The sequence below is a fragment of the Vanessa tameamea genome, chromosome 17, assembly GCF_037043105.1.
Source record: "Vanessa tameamea isolate UH-Manoa-2023 chromosome 17, ilVanTame1 primary haplotype, whole genome shotgun sequence".
Taxonomy (NCBI): domain Eukaryota; kingdom Metazoa; phylum Arthropoda; class Insecta; order Lepidoptera; family Nymphalidae; genus Vanessa; species Vanessa tameamea.
The window spans coordinates 9,640,550-9,658,260 of NC_087325.1; the positions used below are offsets into that span (position 1 = coordinate 9,640,550).

Here is a 17,711-nt window from a genome sequence, read left to right on the forward strand (position 1 = left end):
CATCAAATTCGCTTCAGTGGTATGGCCGGGAAAGAGCAACAGACAGACTGACTGAGTTACTTCGGCATTTATAATATATCAGTTTAGTTTAGTTTACAGTTAATTCTTTGAAGAAATGAAGGATGTTTTTTTATTGCCATACACTAGAGAACTAAACAAATAAACACAAAATTAAATTCCACGAATAATCAGAGTTCAGTATAGCTGAGACGAAACAGAGCACTGGTTTTCAGCTGGTCCCTTTAACTCGGAAATTGCGCGAATCAATAAACAAATAGATTGAAGAAACAGTAACTTTCTTGGTGGTAGGATTTTGTAGCCTTTTTTGGGTAGGGTTATAATTAAACAAGGCTAACCTAACCTAACTCATATATTCTAAGGCAACAGTACTGAGTATCTTTGTGTTCCGGTTTGGAAGTGAGTGAGACAGTGTAACTACAGGCACAAGAGACATAATATCTTAGTTGCCAAGGTTTGTGTTGCATTAATAGTAAGAGAAACTATTATTTTTTCTTACAGTACTAATGTCTATGGGTAGTGGTTACCACTTGGCATCGGGTGGCCCGTTTGCCTACCTATATAACATAAAAAAAAATATTAGACGAAGCTTCTGTATTTATTAATTTAAGATAAAATTATTAACAAGAAAAAAAAGGTAACAGTTGTCAATGTTAAAATTAAATTATTTTCGTTTGCTGATAAATGTTGTAAAAACACTTGTATTTTATTCAATAAACGCGTTGACCCTTGTTATATACAATAAAGGAACTCCGAATTACTTTGACCTCCAGGGAGGATATCCGAATACAAAGGAAACGGAACAATTACAAAGAATAGACAGTCCTTACACACATGCGTGTTTTTTTTTCTGTACTTCGTTCAATTTAATTAATATATCATACTAGCTGAACCTGTGACTTTACCCGCGCGAAGTTTATAAAACTTTACCTATATCACACAAACCGTTACCATTTTACGCCTTCTAGAAATGAATTAAAAAATGCCTTTGTCCATCCCCTGGATTCAAACTATCTCCATATAAAATTTCATCTAAATCGGTTCAGCGATTAAAGCTTCAAGAGGTAACAGACAGAGTTACTTTCGAATTTATAATATTAGTATAAATAATTTTTTTATTATTATTGTGTGTTGAAGGAAGAATTTTTAGATACTATACTAAGTATAGCTTTAAATACTTCAAAATGTATGTTCTTGGTTTGAATGAATGTGACTTTTAGTCAAATTTAATGTCTATTACTTGCTTATACATATAATTTTTGTCCCGTGAAATAAAAGGGCAACGAGGCAAATAATGTGTTTTGATATCAAACGTCCAATTGAAGCAAGCTGTGCCCAACTCGTGAAATTCAATTATTATTAATAGCACAATTCAATAAACTTTTTCAAACAACAATGATTCGAGTTATAATGCTAGCATCCTTTATTAGAATGGTAAGGTTATAAACTCTCGTATATGGATTTGTGTCCCCTCTCGTTCTAATCAAGGATGACGTCAACAATCAAGATGCCCTCTCCCATGTCGCGACGAATAACTCACACGGCTAATGTACCAATTTATTTTAATATGTTAGATATTAAGATGGGGATACACCAAGACATTGTTTTATTAGTAAACGAATAAATTGTCCAAAATTTCGTATTTGGAACGAAGTTCTTTTAGATGGCTTACAGTAGACTGGCATAAAGCGTCATACCTCCTTCGTTATACCTTAGTTTTAATTCATACGGGATCATAATAACCATTTTATGTCTTGGAATTTAATTATTCTCAAACGCTGTTAATTTTTAATTTTATTGCAACTGTTATTCATTACATAATGTATAGCGGGAGCAACTTCGTTCTAAACGAGTGTCTCGTGGCAATATTCATTCATTTCTTATATGTATTTATTTTTTCCCAGTTTTATACCAAGTTATATTCATTTTAAATTAACCGAATAATAGGTTAAAATACTTATAAGAACGTTACTAAGTTTTCTTAGTGCTATGTTTACAATTCTTGTTTGACGTTGAAATAGTGTGACCGTACTTTTATGTATCGGCCTGTAAAAGCTCCCACACGTTTATATACGTTAATCTGCAATGGAGTAGAGTGCTGGATATATGGTTCTACCCTTCTATGTAACTAAGGGGAATGCCTTTGCTACGCAGTGAGTCATTTGCGTGGTATTACTAATTTAGTATGTTTATTTTTTTATTGGAAATAGGTAAGGGAAAATGTGATTCAATTGATATATTTTAGTACGTAAATAATGTTATATTTTATATATATTTTGACTTGGTTTCAAGTAAGGTTGTGAAAAAAATATATATCATTTTTATTCGTGTAATCTATCATGTTATTAATTTATCAATCTTTTTGATGAAATTTATAAAATAAACAACATAAATCAAAATGTAATATTATTTGTAATAAAGTTTTTGAAATAAATTTAGATGATATAATGACTGCAATTAAACAAGATATACGCTTTATTTCCATTTAATACAACGTTTGTTTAATGATTAATGTGTCAGATAAGGACAATGGACTCAATTCAATAGAATGTTTAATTTGGATGCAGTAATGATAATATACACTTTCGTTTTTACAATTTGAATATTACATTATTTACCAAAAGTATGAATGTTGTTTAACGAGTGCTTAGTTAATCTGATTGCTCTCATTCTATCCTCATTGATTTGATATTTTATTATTTTGAAACAAATAAGATACAGCATTGTTTAAGTAATCACTTCCTTAATTATTTTTTTTTGTGTTATATATACTAGTATTATAAGTGCGAAAGTAACTCTGTTTGTAAACAAGCTTGAACCCCAAGGACGGAAATAGGGTTTTAATCCTTCGAAAGTTAAAAGGTAAGCTGTAGATTAGGGTTTGTCTGCAAGTTATTTTATGATTTAATTACAGACTGAACTGAACTCTTCGGTCGATGCCGCGGGTTCATCTAATTATGAATTAATAATCATTAGCATCCTGTAAATTTCTCACTGCTGGGCTAAGGCCTCCTCTCCCTTTGAGGAGAAGGTTTGGACCATATTCCACCACACTGCTCCAATGCGGGTTGGTGGAATACACATGTGGCAGAATATCGTTGAAATTAGACACATGCAGGTTTACTCACGATGTTTTCCTTCACCGGCGAGCACGAGATGAATTATAAACACAAATTAAGCACATAAAAATTCAGTGGTGCCTGCCTGGTTTTGAACCCGAAATCATCGGTTAAGATGCACGCGTTCTAACCACTGGGCCATCTCGGCTCATATTATCAATTAATAATCATTAATTTATATCAATGTATATTTTATGTTGATTGATATGTGACTATGTTGGCTCATGTGTAAACATTTAATGTATCGTTCTTTGATGCATTCGCGACCATTATTTGAGTTGTAAACATAGTACAATTATGGCGATTATTTACAAAAAAACATTACAAACCACGCGAACATTTACTAGTTTTAAAAACATACTATTTAGTTCATAGTCTCATCTCACTTAAAAACATGAGTTTATTAATCTTATCTCCAATGAAAACTCAACATATACATAAAATTAAATTCTGTTAGCGAGTTTATATTGTTTATTTTTTTTCATTTTAGTCTATAATTCATCGAAGAACTGACTGTATCTAGGACCTTAATATCTGCTGCGATAATTGGCCGCAATTGCTCAGACCTCCTGTGCTGATTTAGCCCAATAAAGTGACTACATTCCAAATAGTGATTTTGATGTGTATTAATGATTGAGGAAATATATCGATATGTTATTCGAAGGTTTTAGTTCAATATAGTTCTTTATAGATAGAGTAAATTTTCTTTACGTCTTACCCTAAGTAACATGTATGTAACTGTAGATTTAAAGTAAAGTTAATCTACAGTTTAGTATATCTCTGACTGCTTCTTTGGTTAGCTTGAGTAATTTATAAGGCTACAGATCCAGGGTGTTCATGGGTCAGTTAATTTGGGTTAATCAAAATCATCTAGATGTTTTCAGATATTTCATTCGTCGATAAATATATCGTATAAACCAATTATTTTTAAATGTTATGAAGTAAGTTTTTTTTGTAATTGTTTAATATCATATAAAAATATTAATCTAACAGTAATCTGTAATACAACAGTATTAAATATATATTGAGCGTCGGATTCAATATTTAAGTATTAGATAATAATATGATATTTTTTACACATTTTTTCAATCAACCCACAATACTGTGTTATTCTGTTGAATACTCTATCATACTGACAGACACATTTAAATATAAAATATTCCAAGGGCTGAGTTTCATCGACCACATTAAAAAAAAAACTTCGGTCGATTTCTTGAATAATACGTTTAACATGTTTATAATACTCTTATTAAACGATATAGATATACATTATATCTATTTAATTTTAATACGAATCACAGATTTCAAATATATTGAAAGTATGCTTTCTAAAATAACATCTATGTATGAATCAAACTAACAGCCTAATACGGATGTTTGTGCACATTTATCTTGTGTTTATTTTATACATTTGACAAATGTAGTACTAGATGTACACAACGTTATTTCTGACAAAGTAACGAGACGCTCGGTCATGGATCGCTAGCCGTATCCGGTGTGAAAATAGCTTAACTAGCATCGCGAGCTAAGCCGCTGACACACTGTAGTTGAATATAATAATCATAATGTTTATACACAGTTCTTATTGTTTGTTTATGAAAGTCGAAAGCTGATGTCTCTTGTAGAGGACCATCACCGTATGATGATTTTGCCGAAATACGAGTGTTTTTTTCTAAATTTAAAACATGAAGTATAAAGATATTCAATGACACGAAATTTTCGATTTGGTTTCTATTTTTGAGTCTTCAAGTTGTCTAAAGAGCCTTTGTCATTGACAATGACGATGTATCAAAATAACCGGACAATTTCGTTTCGCAGATAAAGCTAAACTGCTAAATTTGAAAATTGTAAACTCTTGAACACCAAAGGATGTTAGATCAAAGTGATTTCACGTTCGAGTCCTACCTCCGCAAATAACGCATGATTTATGACGTCGACTAACATTATAGTTTTTGGATGTTTTTATTGTATTTAAAGATAGTTTATATGTGTAGGAATATTTTGCTTGATATTATTTTTTATTAGAAACGTTTGTTACTTATAGCACAGTAATTATAACTCCAGCGACATATCTAAAAAACGGCAATTTAATGAAGATTTGTTTAACTTTGCCTCTTAATAAATATAATATAATGCTTAAAAACATTAATAGATAAGACTTACAGATGATTAAAAACCGTGACGTTAGTAATCATTGATTTCCTTACTTAATATATACATATGTATAAATTTTATTGTGTGTGATGTAAATTTATATAATTTTATTTAAGTAATTGAATAAATAAGCAATTTCTTACCGGTTCGTCTCACTTCTAAATTCCGACCTAGGTAAGATTTATTTAATTCAATGTTGTATGATTACGATTCAAAGGTGTCTTTAATAATCTACTTGAATAAAGGTGATTTTTACTTTGAATGACCGCACAATAATGCGATGAACGGCTTCAATGAAAATGTCCCGTGTCGTTAACTATCTGCATAACTCTAAGGTATCACGCTGTGCGCGAAAGATTTCCAAGGTGTGTTCTTGGCAATAAGCATATAAGGGACTGTTTCATAGATTCCGACGTTCTACCTAGCTTCCGGTACGGGTTAAAATAGGTTCTTAGGTTTAGCTGTTAAATAATTCTCAGATCCTACTTGGATTAATAAAGTTGGCAGAGTTACATTCTCGTGTCTCATAAAGTACGTAAAGCCATTGATACCCTGCTTGATTTCTATCCGGCTTTTTTTCCGATGGACGAGCAAATAGGTCACCCAATAGTGAACGGTCACCATTGCACGTAGACATTACGGCCTTTTGAAATTTTTAACATTTTTTATAAAGTCAATATGACGCTAACGTGTTGCCTTTCTATGATTGAAGGCATAAAGATGCATTCGTGTTTTGGTACACACATATGCGAGAGATTAATTATGATTATTTTAACTTTTGCTTTGTACCCCTTTTCGAGCAGATTATTTTTTGTTTGCCTTAACAAGCTCTCAATGTGACCTACTTAGATACAACTTAACAAGAACGTCTTAAAAGTGCTAGATTTATACGATGGTACTGTATATTTTTATCCCGCTAGGATTTTTTTCTTTAAATAAGTGAAATACTTTGATTTTTTACACAAAAAAAATCACTTATAAAAAGTATAACCATATATACTTTTATTTCCAACTTCGAAATAATGTTTTCGTCATTCAGTTGGAAGATACGCAGAGTGCCTTATATCGATAAAATAATATATTGATATTTCGAAATTTCGCTTTTTAACATTGCAATTAAATTTTAATTGTATTGTTAAAACCATGGATACGCTTTTAGATAAAAAAACTACGTGTACTCGGTGAAGTCTCAAGATTATCATATAAATAACGTTTTACATATTACCGAATGTGTTTCAATCATGCCGTATCAGAGCTGCCATGAGCGAGATGGAATCGTAAACTGGAGACGACTGCCTCCAGGGAGATTCCACTGAAATCAGGAAATTGCTAAAATGAAACGTTCTTTACTTTCACTGTTATTTTTAGGGTATCTATATACGCGGGGGATCGTTAACTATTAATGGCAAATTTATTGCCAACATGACTTTTATCAATCTAATTGGCACACATATAGCTTTTGGCTAAATATTATTGTTTGCTAATTTTATTGGTAAATTTCTTCGACATAACAACGCGTAAGCATTGGGATTATCCATCCTGACCGGTAAAATAAAGACTTTCTCTTGATTTTATTTTTTAACTGAAGAGAGATTAATAGGTCATGAATAACAAATATGTATTGAATTCTAAAATATGAAGAGATGCCTAAAAATTATGATAATCATATGATGTTTTTTGTGAGGAATCCAAAGTATAAATAATTTTTAAAAAATCTTCATGATAGTAACATCTTACCAGGTCGATCTAAAGGTAAATTCCACCCACGTGACCACATCATTACAAAATATAAATCAAAATCGTTCAAACTGTTTACGAGAAGAAGAATTACGAACACACGCACAATTGTATAATTATATAAAGATGTTTCACCAATTAAATTGTTTTTATGTCAGTTTGATTGTTTTATGTTAGCCATAATAATTTCGACCTACTAATTTAACTTATGAGTGGAGCGTATGTGAACAGCTTAATGTCTACGTAACAAAATCACCTTGAGAAGACCTTGCGAATTTTTTGGAGAGGCAATATTCGGCTTGAGTACCAAAACGATTAGCGCATTATTTAAAGCTGTGGGAACGTATGTTTGCCTTGTTTCTTTATGTGTACAAATTTAAAAATATATTGGTTAGATTATAATATTACTTTATTTAACGTTTAATTATTAGATACTTTTTAGTTTTTATTCGTGTAGCATAACTAGTTTATTATTTTTAAATAAAAACTAAAAAAGATCCATAGCCTAATAATATTGTTAAGAAAACTCAGATTGTCTATCGTTGTATGAATATTTTATATCAGACGATTCGAAATCGTGCACGAGCGAGCCAAAATTGTTATCTGAGATTGCGTTCAAATAGCGGAGAATAATATCGATAAATTATACAATTGTTTTGGTATTATCCGTTCCTATACACTTGGTACTTGCTTTCTCCACAATTCTTAAAGGAATAGAAAACCATTTAACTTTTCAAGCTATCGAGCACAGAGGTATTATAGAACGAAACGGGTTGATCGCTTTTAATGTTCCTGCTGCGTCTGGAAAGGGACTGAAATAAAATTTTACTGGTTTTCACTAACGGACTCTAGATTCCATGTCTTCATATATTTATATCCGACCAATCCGGAATTAACCTTTGATTCGATAGTCCGAAGTGTTATTTTATCTTATAAATACTTTATGTCGGACACATATTAGGACTACCGTTGATAAAGTTAATCGAAGCATTTCCTAAAACGAGTATGTAACCTTTCGATCTGTCACGTATTCAGATTTATCGGGCAAAGATTTTTTATTGGTTTGCAAAATGTTTTACTGATAATCTGGTAGCGTGTTAATTTTCCGCTTATTGAACTTTCGAAAATGACCAAAATAATTGGGTTATTAAAATTTTTAGAATCAGCTTAAAATAAGAAATTTATAAAAAAATATTATTTAATATTAAGGACCTCTATCATTTACGATTATACGACTTATATAAGGTACTAGGTATACATAGAATTTTTTAATATTAGTGAAAATATTCAGCTTCCGTTTTAGAACGGAGCTTGTAGGAGCTTGGAGCTTTAGTATCACTGATAACGTTTACGTGTCTGTAATTTTATCACGACGCCGCCCAGACAATGCCGCTTTATTCCTGGTGACAGATGGGATTTGCCACCCACCTCACCTATAACAGTCTCAACCTTAGATAAGCTGACTCACTTTGAATTTGAGATAGGACTTAGTGTAAAATTTATTAACCTATTTTCTTTTTATGTTTAGCACGACCAAGCATAACTTATGTTAAATCATAAATAATAATACGCAAACATTATATATTCTTTTTTAGCAATTTAATTGATTTTATCATCAGACACAAAATTACCTCGCGTTGATTCAGTGCAAAGCACCAAAAGTGAAATAAGGAATGCAGTGATGGAATTTATAACTCACCTTGGTACGTTTAAGATAGTGAAAATGATCGTGCTTTCAAACATATTCCGCGGAAGCCATCCGCAACAGCAAATATCAAATGAATTGACTGAAAAGAATGTTCGAGAAAAATCATCGAAATTAATGACACAAAGTTCGTTAACTTTAAGGCAGCGAACAAAAACTCACGACAATATAAAAGAGACACTTGAATATGAAGACGAACCAAACACAGTTATTAGTGAAAAAAGACTTTCAACCAGTGTTGATGCCATAGTTACGCACAATGATGCCAAATGTAAAGTGATATGTAGTGCCAAAGGTTTATTAGAAACAAATTTAGATGATCTTTTTAATGATATAAAAATAGATGACGACTGGAGTGTCGAACCAAAGAGTTTAGGTGCAAGCGAACCTATTTTAAGTTTTAATGAGCATGATACAAAAACTATTAACAATCGGGAATCTCTCGTGTCAGAAAATGACAGTGATGGTGATACAGCGACCGATAGTGATTGTATGGACGAAGCCGCTCGTGAACAGAGGAAATGCATGGGTGCGCGCCGTTTCGGACACATGCTGAGAAGAGTTTTATCTCGTAACGGTAAGTAATTGCCTGAACAAGATATGTTTTTTAGAAAGTGATACTAATGTTTTTGTCAACATTAGAATGATTATCATAAGTATATTAATGTCATTGTGTTCTAAAGAAAAGCAAATGATTGGAAAATATTTCCCATAGCATTTAACAATGAAGTATAAGTTGATGTAACTTTCTACGAAGCGACACTGATACCTTTCAATAACAAATATCTAATGGTCCATCGAAATAAAATAAAAAATCATTGACAAAACGTCGAGGTTGAGCGTGTTGAATTGGAGCGGCGTCGTTCATTTATTTGTTTTCAATTGTAGCAAATTGCTTCTGTCGCTCTGATTGAGATTGTCTCGTAAAATCTAGTTGGGTTCGTCGCGATCTTATCTTCTATCCCTTTAAATGGTTCCGTTAATATTTTTTTTGGACTTATTATTTTATTTATTGTCTTATTTTTAACTGTTCGCGATTTATCAATAAAATGTAATACTAAATGTATTACTGTTTATCGTATACTAGCTGTTATCCGCGGCTTTGCCCGCGTAGAATATGAATATATAAACAAATTAACTTAAAATGTTACGTTAATGTAATACCTCTTTGTATACCACATTGGTGTGTATTTCAGCCTTTAGGGTAGAATATCCAGAAACGCTTAAATGCGAATCAACTCATTTTTAATCGGTAGTCCAAAAATAAAATTTCGACCTTCTAACTTCAAAATGACAGACTTCCAGACTAACCTGAATACGAAATGTTAACACCTATTTTTCCCTTTAGGCTTAAAATATCAAGAAACGCTTAAATACGTATCTACTCATTTTTAATCAGAAGCTCAAAAATAAAGTTTCATGCTTCTAACTTCAAAAATGACGGTCTTCCAAACTATCCTATATACGAAATGTCAAACTCTATTTTGGCGTGAAGGCGTGGAAGCGAGACAGACAGACAGACAGAGCTACTTTCGCATTTATAATATTAGTATGGAAGTATGGATTGTTATTTCCCTCGCTAGAGAGCTCCGACAATAACCGCGTCCGATCGCTGCTAAATTCAAAGTGCTACAGGGAGAACCGCGGCCTCCGACGCGCCTATAGCACGCTCCCGCCGCCTCGGTCGGCCGGCCGGCAAACGCTACGTTCCGCAATTTTTAAATCTGTAATATCTTCGAAAATATTCATTTAAATCATATGCTGTAAAGGGCCATATAGACCAATATTAAATCAACAATTTATTTAAGGTACCTAATTGGATAAGGATTAATGCTATATTACTTAAAATCGCTTCGAAAATAAGCCATTATTTCTCGTAAAAAGTAAACGATAAAAAAATGTTTATTGTGGGTTATCTTTAAGAGATAGACATATACCATCGCAGACTTTTTTGTAGACATTTTTGAGGTGTACAATTCTGCAATACATTATTTTGATCTATCTCATAGTGAACAGCCAACGTTTGCAATATAAGCGCAAAAAATGTGTCTTTTTACGACATCACAATAGAAACTTTTAAAATTATCAGTGTTACTTAACTATATTGTCTATGTATTATATGCAAAACTCTCGAATTACTCTATCTATTAAAAAAAACCGTATCAAAATCCGTTGCGTAGTTTTAAAGATTTAAGCGTACAAAGGGACATAGGGACAGAGAAAGCGACTTTGTTTTATACTATGTAAAGATTTTTAATAACGATAGGTGTTACATGCTACTAGTTTAAAGAATGTTTACTCCACTATAACGTGTCATTATGTGAATTGTTGCAAAGGTGTCCAAACAGTCATAAAGCTATTGTTTCTACGATATGTGGTGCCATGTCTAGTGGTTTTTTTTTCTCAATAACCTTTTTTTTTTAATTATCTAGAAAAATATTTTTCGTTAATATTAAACATATTTATCGTTTCGTTATTGTTATCGTATTTTATAATCAAATCATGACATTTTTTCAAAAATGGTTAATAATTTAGACCAGGCCTATATAATGGATTATATTTTAAACTAGCTGTGCCCGCAACTTCGTGCGCGTTTGAATTTAATAAAACAGCGTGACTTTATAATTAATTTACATATAATTCTAAAATAAAAGTAGCCTAAGTTACTCCTTATTACATCAGCTAAAAATCCGTCCCGTCAAAATCGGTCCAGCCGTTCCAGAGATTAAGGCGCTCTGAAGAGTGAGTAATGAGCTGAAAATATAATGACTCTCGTAAAATTCACACGTAAGTGTGATTACAATGACTTGCGTTGTAGTATACAAAAGTATGTGAGACTAAAATTGGTAATGGATCTACTAATATAGAAACAGCGTGGTTGAATTAGCTCAAAACCTTCTTCACAAAATTGAGGCACCTCAGCTGCGGGCCACTTACAGACATACTTAAATAAACATAACATAATCAGCCTGTAAATTTCCCACTGCTGGGCTAAGGCCTCCTCTCCCGTTTGAGGAGAAGGTATGGAGCATATTCCACCACGCTGCTCCAATGCGGGTTGGTGGAATACACATGCGGCAGAATTTTGTTGAAATTAGACACATGCAGGTTTCCTCACGGTGTTTTCCTTCACCGCCGAGCACGAGATGAATTATAAACACAAATTAAGCACATGAAAATTCAGTGGTGCCTGCCTGGGTTTGAACCCGAAATCATCGGTTAAGATGCACGCGTTCTAACCACTGGGCCATCTCGGCAGACATACTTATTTTTACTTTATTACTTTATGATATTGGATTAGTAAATTATATTACATTCATATTTAAAATGGAAGATCTTATAATATTTGCTTAAAATTATCTGTTAATAATTTGTGCAATTTATATCCCGCAACGTGACTTGTTCGTTAGTAAATTCGCCCAGCAAGTTTCTATGCTCAAGTGCCTCATCAATATTACCTGGACCGGTAACTATATCATCGGAATTAGTAACGCTGGAACCGTTAAGTTGTGACGTCAAAATTATCCAAACCATTCCGTGGTGTGGATAATTTTCATAGTGAAGCATTTTTATATCACTATTAAAATAAAGATACTTTGCATTAAACGGTGCTCTAGTCATCCAGGGAAATAATTTGAGATTAATTGATAAATGTTATGATTTAACAATTTACAACAATCTATATTTAAATACCGTATATAAAATATTTTTAAATATGTATTTTTTAATTTATTGGCGGAATTGGCGTTTAAAATTTAATATAGAATTGGTTGTTCTCGATATATGTTTACTAGACAACGTTACATATATAATGTTCTATCTTCTAGATATTATCGGGGTTGTATATATTTTTTTAATTAAAATATAGTGTTTATTGACTTTCCTCGATATCGAACAAGTTTCTCAGGATATGTAGTAATAACAGAATAAACTCAGCATCAACAATATCGACACAAGCCTTGTTAAGAAATAACGAAATAATATATATATAGACGTTCGTAGTGAAATTTAACCAAGCAATAACACGTGTGCCCGCAATGATTATAATATTGTACTTGTCTTCAATTCAGAAGGTAAATTATTGAGCTCATTGAAATATTTTCCGAATAGGGTTAGGGTTATTAATTTATTATTGCTCTTTTATTATATCGCCCTTACGGGTTTGGCCACGGCGGCCGGCAGATCAACCAACAACGCAGGATTCCTTATCCTCATAATTCGATGAGACGGCTAACCCACCACGAAGTAAACTACTACTAAACGAAGCACGGGAGTGTACACACTATTCTAACTCACTTTAACTTCACTGAGAATTTTTCCATAGAAAAACTCAATAACTTTTTATCGGCCCGACCTGGGGTTTGAACCCAGGACCTGGGAATCAGCGGTCTTATATTCTATCCACTCGTCCAACGGGGCTTTACGGTTCTTTTATATGCTTATCAAATAAAAAGGTTACATATAATATTCTGAAAGTAACTTTTCCTTTATTTATACCGTGTAAAATTAAAAAAAAAAAGCCATCTCTCGCTCTTCTAATCGTTGTCGTATCCTTGTCACTCTGTATAGGTAATTATATTGTTCAACGTGAACTTTATGCGACTATTTCGTGTTTTGTCAATTTGGAACTTCGTAATTTAATTATAGAGTTTCGTAAATTATACATGAGCGTGCGATTACTGAGATCAAATGTTTGTGTGTTTTTTATTGTTCGTAATTTTTTTTTATAACATATTTATTTAAGCTAATTACATAAAGTGTTTGAATGTTTTAATGGGTGTAATCTAAACGATTTTATAATGCGAAAGTTAGTTTATTTATTTGTTACGCCTAAATGCTTACACGTCCAGTATACAGAAATAGGAAATTGGAGTATCTACACTTCCCTCCCACTTCTCACGCGAACGGAAACTAGTTTCTATATCAAGTGGTCTGGTTAATATAGTTACTCTATTGTTATCTTTCAAAATCTTTCCATTTGTGATGATCATTTCCTGACCGATTTGATCCCGGTCGACTTTCGGACACCGGGCTACTAATGTTATTCTTTCGACGGAAAAACCAAATATTCTTTTAGTTGACCGACCCGGGCCTCAAAATAACCTCAAAATGCAGTCGAGGAAATTCGTTTTTCCATTGGTAACGAGCGCGTGGTTAATTTAACAAAAATTCTGAATTTAAATAACTTCATGTAAATTTAATGTTAATTGTAGTAACTAAAAGTTTAGCAATTTGATGATAAACCGGTTACGCCTTCAGAGCTTTCTGTTTAATAGTCGTAACAGTTAAAACTCGTTAACTAGCGGATACTGGCACCAGCAAACCAGTATACGTTACGTGAATTGTACTTGCGCTTTCAGTGTAGTAAAACTTTAAATAGAAATGCCGTTATACTTTATTAAATTTATGAAAGTTCCATATTCGAAATTATTTAAATTATTATTGAAGTATGAAATGGAATTGAAGTATTTAAATTTAAATTTAAATTATTGAAGATTTTTTAAAGTTATAAATGATATTGAAGGAATGATTATGCGGCCAGTGGCCGACCGGATTAAAACGCTGTCGATTTGTTTTTTAAATGTCTTTAATATTAACCGGCTGTTCCTATTATTACATAATATTTACACATATACTATAAATAGAATATAATTATATCATTAATGTAATTTACAATGTTTTTATATCACATGTGTGTATTTATAAAGTCTGACTCGTGTGTGCCAACTCGCATTGGAGCATTAGCTCCCTTAAAGGGAGAGGAGGCCTTAGCCCAGAAGTTATTTTATATATAGTTATATATATACATGCTGTTAATTTTATATACTATTATTATTTTAATTTAATGTATTTTATAAATCTACAATTTAAATATATCACTAAATAAATAACCCAAAATAGGATTAACAGTTTTACTGTAATACAAGAAGAGATTAACGTTATACCGTTTTATTTTAAAAATAAATAGAACAATAAACAAATAAATAAATATTGGACAACATCACATACATTACTCTGATCCCAATGTAAGTAGCTAAAGCACTTGTGTTATTGAAAATCAGAAGTAACGACGGTACCACATGCACCCAGACCCAAGACAACATTGAAAACTAATGAACTTTTTCTGCATCGACTCGGCCGGGAATCGAACCTGGGACCTCGGAGTGGAGTACCCATGAAAACCGGTGTACACACTACTCGACCACGGAGGTCGTCAACAATGGATAAATATTGATCTAGTGACCCGAAATATCGTGAAAGGGTCACTAATTTATTTATAAACTAACAATGAACAATTCAACTGATTATGTCCGATGTGAATTCTCTCATAGAATTTACGGTCTAATTAAAACCAAAATTAGGATACAAAATTGATTGTAAAATTGCTTGTATCAGTGTCAAATTCAAAATCTACATTCTATATTGTAGCGTTAAATTTGTTTACTGATTGTCAAAAATCTAACACCGGTTCGAATATAAACACCTCGGACTCACGAAGAACTGGCGGAAGGAAATCCACCGGCTTTTTTTCCATCTTAAATTTAACAATTAATAATTACGTATACATAATTCTTTTTTTTATCTGGAATAGTTTCGATACGAACGTTTCAGTACCAATTTCTTAAATAGAAAATTTCATAATAACTTTTGACTTCCTGTTTAATTGGAACATTGTTGCAATGTTGTTGCGTATTAACCAAACAATGTTTTAATACAACCAGAAGTTCCAGAAGTACTTGAGAACCCGGATTAAGCCTTGAAAATTTGTTACTTAGTTTTTTTTATTGAGAATTTTTTGTCTCTTATTAACTTATATACATAATCATTTTCATTAATTCGTTTCATAAATTCAACTCATTTGTAAAAAAAAACATTGGTAAAGATGGGATATTATTCGATACAAGATTATATAGATGATAAAAAAGCGTGGAGTTAATGCTTGTTGACTTCCAGGCAGGAGACATAACATATATAATTATATTTAACTATCATGACTGTAATTTTAGATGTTGAAAAAGAGTAACAATTGAGTTTCTTGTCGGTTGTTGGTAGAATCTACATTCCGAACCGGTGGTGGCTTCACTTAATATAGTTTTTTAAATGTCGATTCAAAAGTGCTTGTCTTGAATAAAGTATATTTTGATTTTGATTTTAATATTTATATTACGTCTATAATTTATCTGTATTTTATGTTATTAATTTAATTTCGTTTTCTTATAATTATGTTTAACCTAATGTTTGATTGCAAGATAATGCAATCAAGAATTAAGTCTGATTATGAAGTTGTTCTTATTTTGGCGCGAAAAAACAGAGCGTTTTTTTATTAATACGCGGATTTGATATTGTATATGCTTATTTGACAGAAATTTAAAACTGTAAATGTTTAAATTTGTGGGTCTTATGGCAGTGGCGAAAATTCACATTTATTATTTTAGTTCAGTATAGCTGAGACGAAACAGAGCACTGGTTTTCAGCTGGTCCCTTTAACTCGGAAATTGCGTGAATCAATAAACAAATATATTAAAGAAACAATAACTTTCTTGGTGGGAGGATTTTGTAGCTTTTTCTGGGTAGGTACTACTAACTCATATGTTCTACCGCCAAGCAGTAATGGTTAGTATTGTTGTGTACCGGTTTTAAGGATGAGTGAAGTACAGGCACTAGAGACATAACATCCTAGTTCTCAAGGTTGGTGGCGCATGAGTGGTGTAAAACTTCCAACGGCGCTGGCGCTTCCAATGTCAATGAACTGTGGGGACCACTTTACATTGGCTAGCCCATTTACTTGTCCGCCACCATATGTTATAAAAAAAAGTGGAATTGCTTATTGACAGAAGTACCGCACCATTTTTCCAACTACATTGTTTTGGTCAATTTAGCATGTAACACTTAGTGGAGATCTTCGTAACTTAACTATTTTTATTATGATGAACAGAAGTAACACAAAATTGTCCATAGCATACAAGCAATTAATATTACTCAATAAAAAACCATTTGGTATTATTAACAACGGAAGCATCCAACGAAATGTTGTATTTCGTCTCAATGTGCGTGACCGAGTTAAGCATGGCTTTCTTTACGGCGCACCTACGCCATGGTCTATCAAGCAAATGGTGCGGGCGTGGCGGATTTACGAGTTATGTTAGCCATGGAAAACCATAAATATTACCTAGTGTAGTGTAGTCGAACGGAGTGGAAAACGTAATAATAACATTTGCATGAGAATACCTTATGGTTAATTATGTCATTTTATATAAATATTATGGAGAAAATTAATCATTATATTTTTATCATATGTGTAAATAAAAACAAAGTAACAGACAAAGACAAGACAAGGCCTGGGCAAAGTATGGGATGTTCGTTAAATTACGTCGACTACGTAGTTTTTTAATTCAGGTATCTCTCATTAAACAATAACTAATAACGTCGGTTAACAAAAATAGTGTCTTGTAATAATATTGTTAAATATATAGGTCATATATATGTATATATACTTTATGTGTATTTATGTGTTGAAATAATGTAAAAGAGTAGCTTCTCAGTTTCTAGCGGTTTCGTCTCGGTAGAATTCACATTCCAAGCCGCTTGTAGCATACGAAAATCAGACGAGACATGTTTCTAAAATAACGGTACAAAAATTTCACATAAAAGTCAATTTCAGTAAAGTATATCTAAATTTGAGTTTAAATACTAGTTACACCGATGAAAGTATGAAAATGTAGCCAATTCTAGACGAGTCCGGTAGAAGTAAAACATTTAAATTTATTATTAATGAAACCAACAAATCGGTATTAAGTAAAATATACAGAAACATACCTTCTTTAATTATACAAATACATTTTTCTTATTATTACAATAAAACATTTGCCGACCTCCATGGTCGAGTAGTGTGTACACCGGATATCATGGGTGCGCCACTTTGAGGTCCCGGGTTCGATTCCCGGCCGAGTCGATTTAGAAAAAGTTCATTAGTTTTC

The 17,711-nt window shown here is 32.3% G+C and overlaps 1 protein-coding gene across 1 annotated transcript in view; it reads left to right on the top strand.

The window, feature by feature from the left end:
* Apkc (atypical protein kinase C) overlaps nt 1–17,711 on the top strand; it is a 216,553-nt gene that overhangs the window by 8,821 nt on the left and 190,021 nt on the right. The window contains exon 2 of the mRNA XM_026639723.2: nt 8,648–9,310. Coding sequence (XP_026495508.2) covers nt 8,710–9,310 — 601 coding nt within the window. The 5' untranslated portion in view covers nt 8,648–8,709. The remainder of the gene's footprint in view (nt 1–8,647; nt 9,311–17,711) is intronic.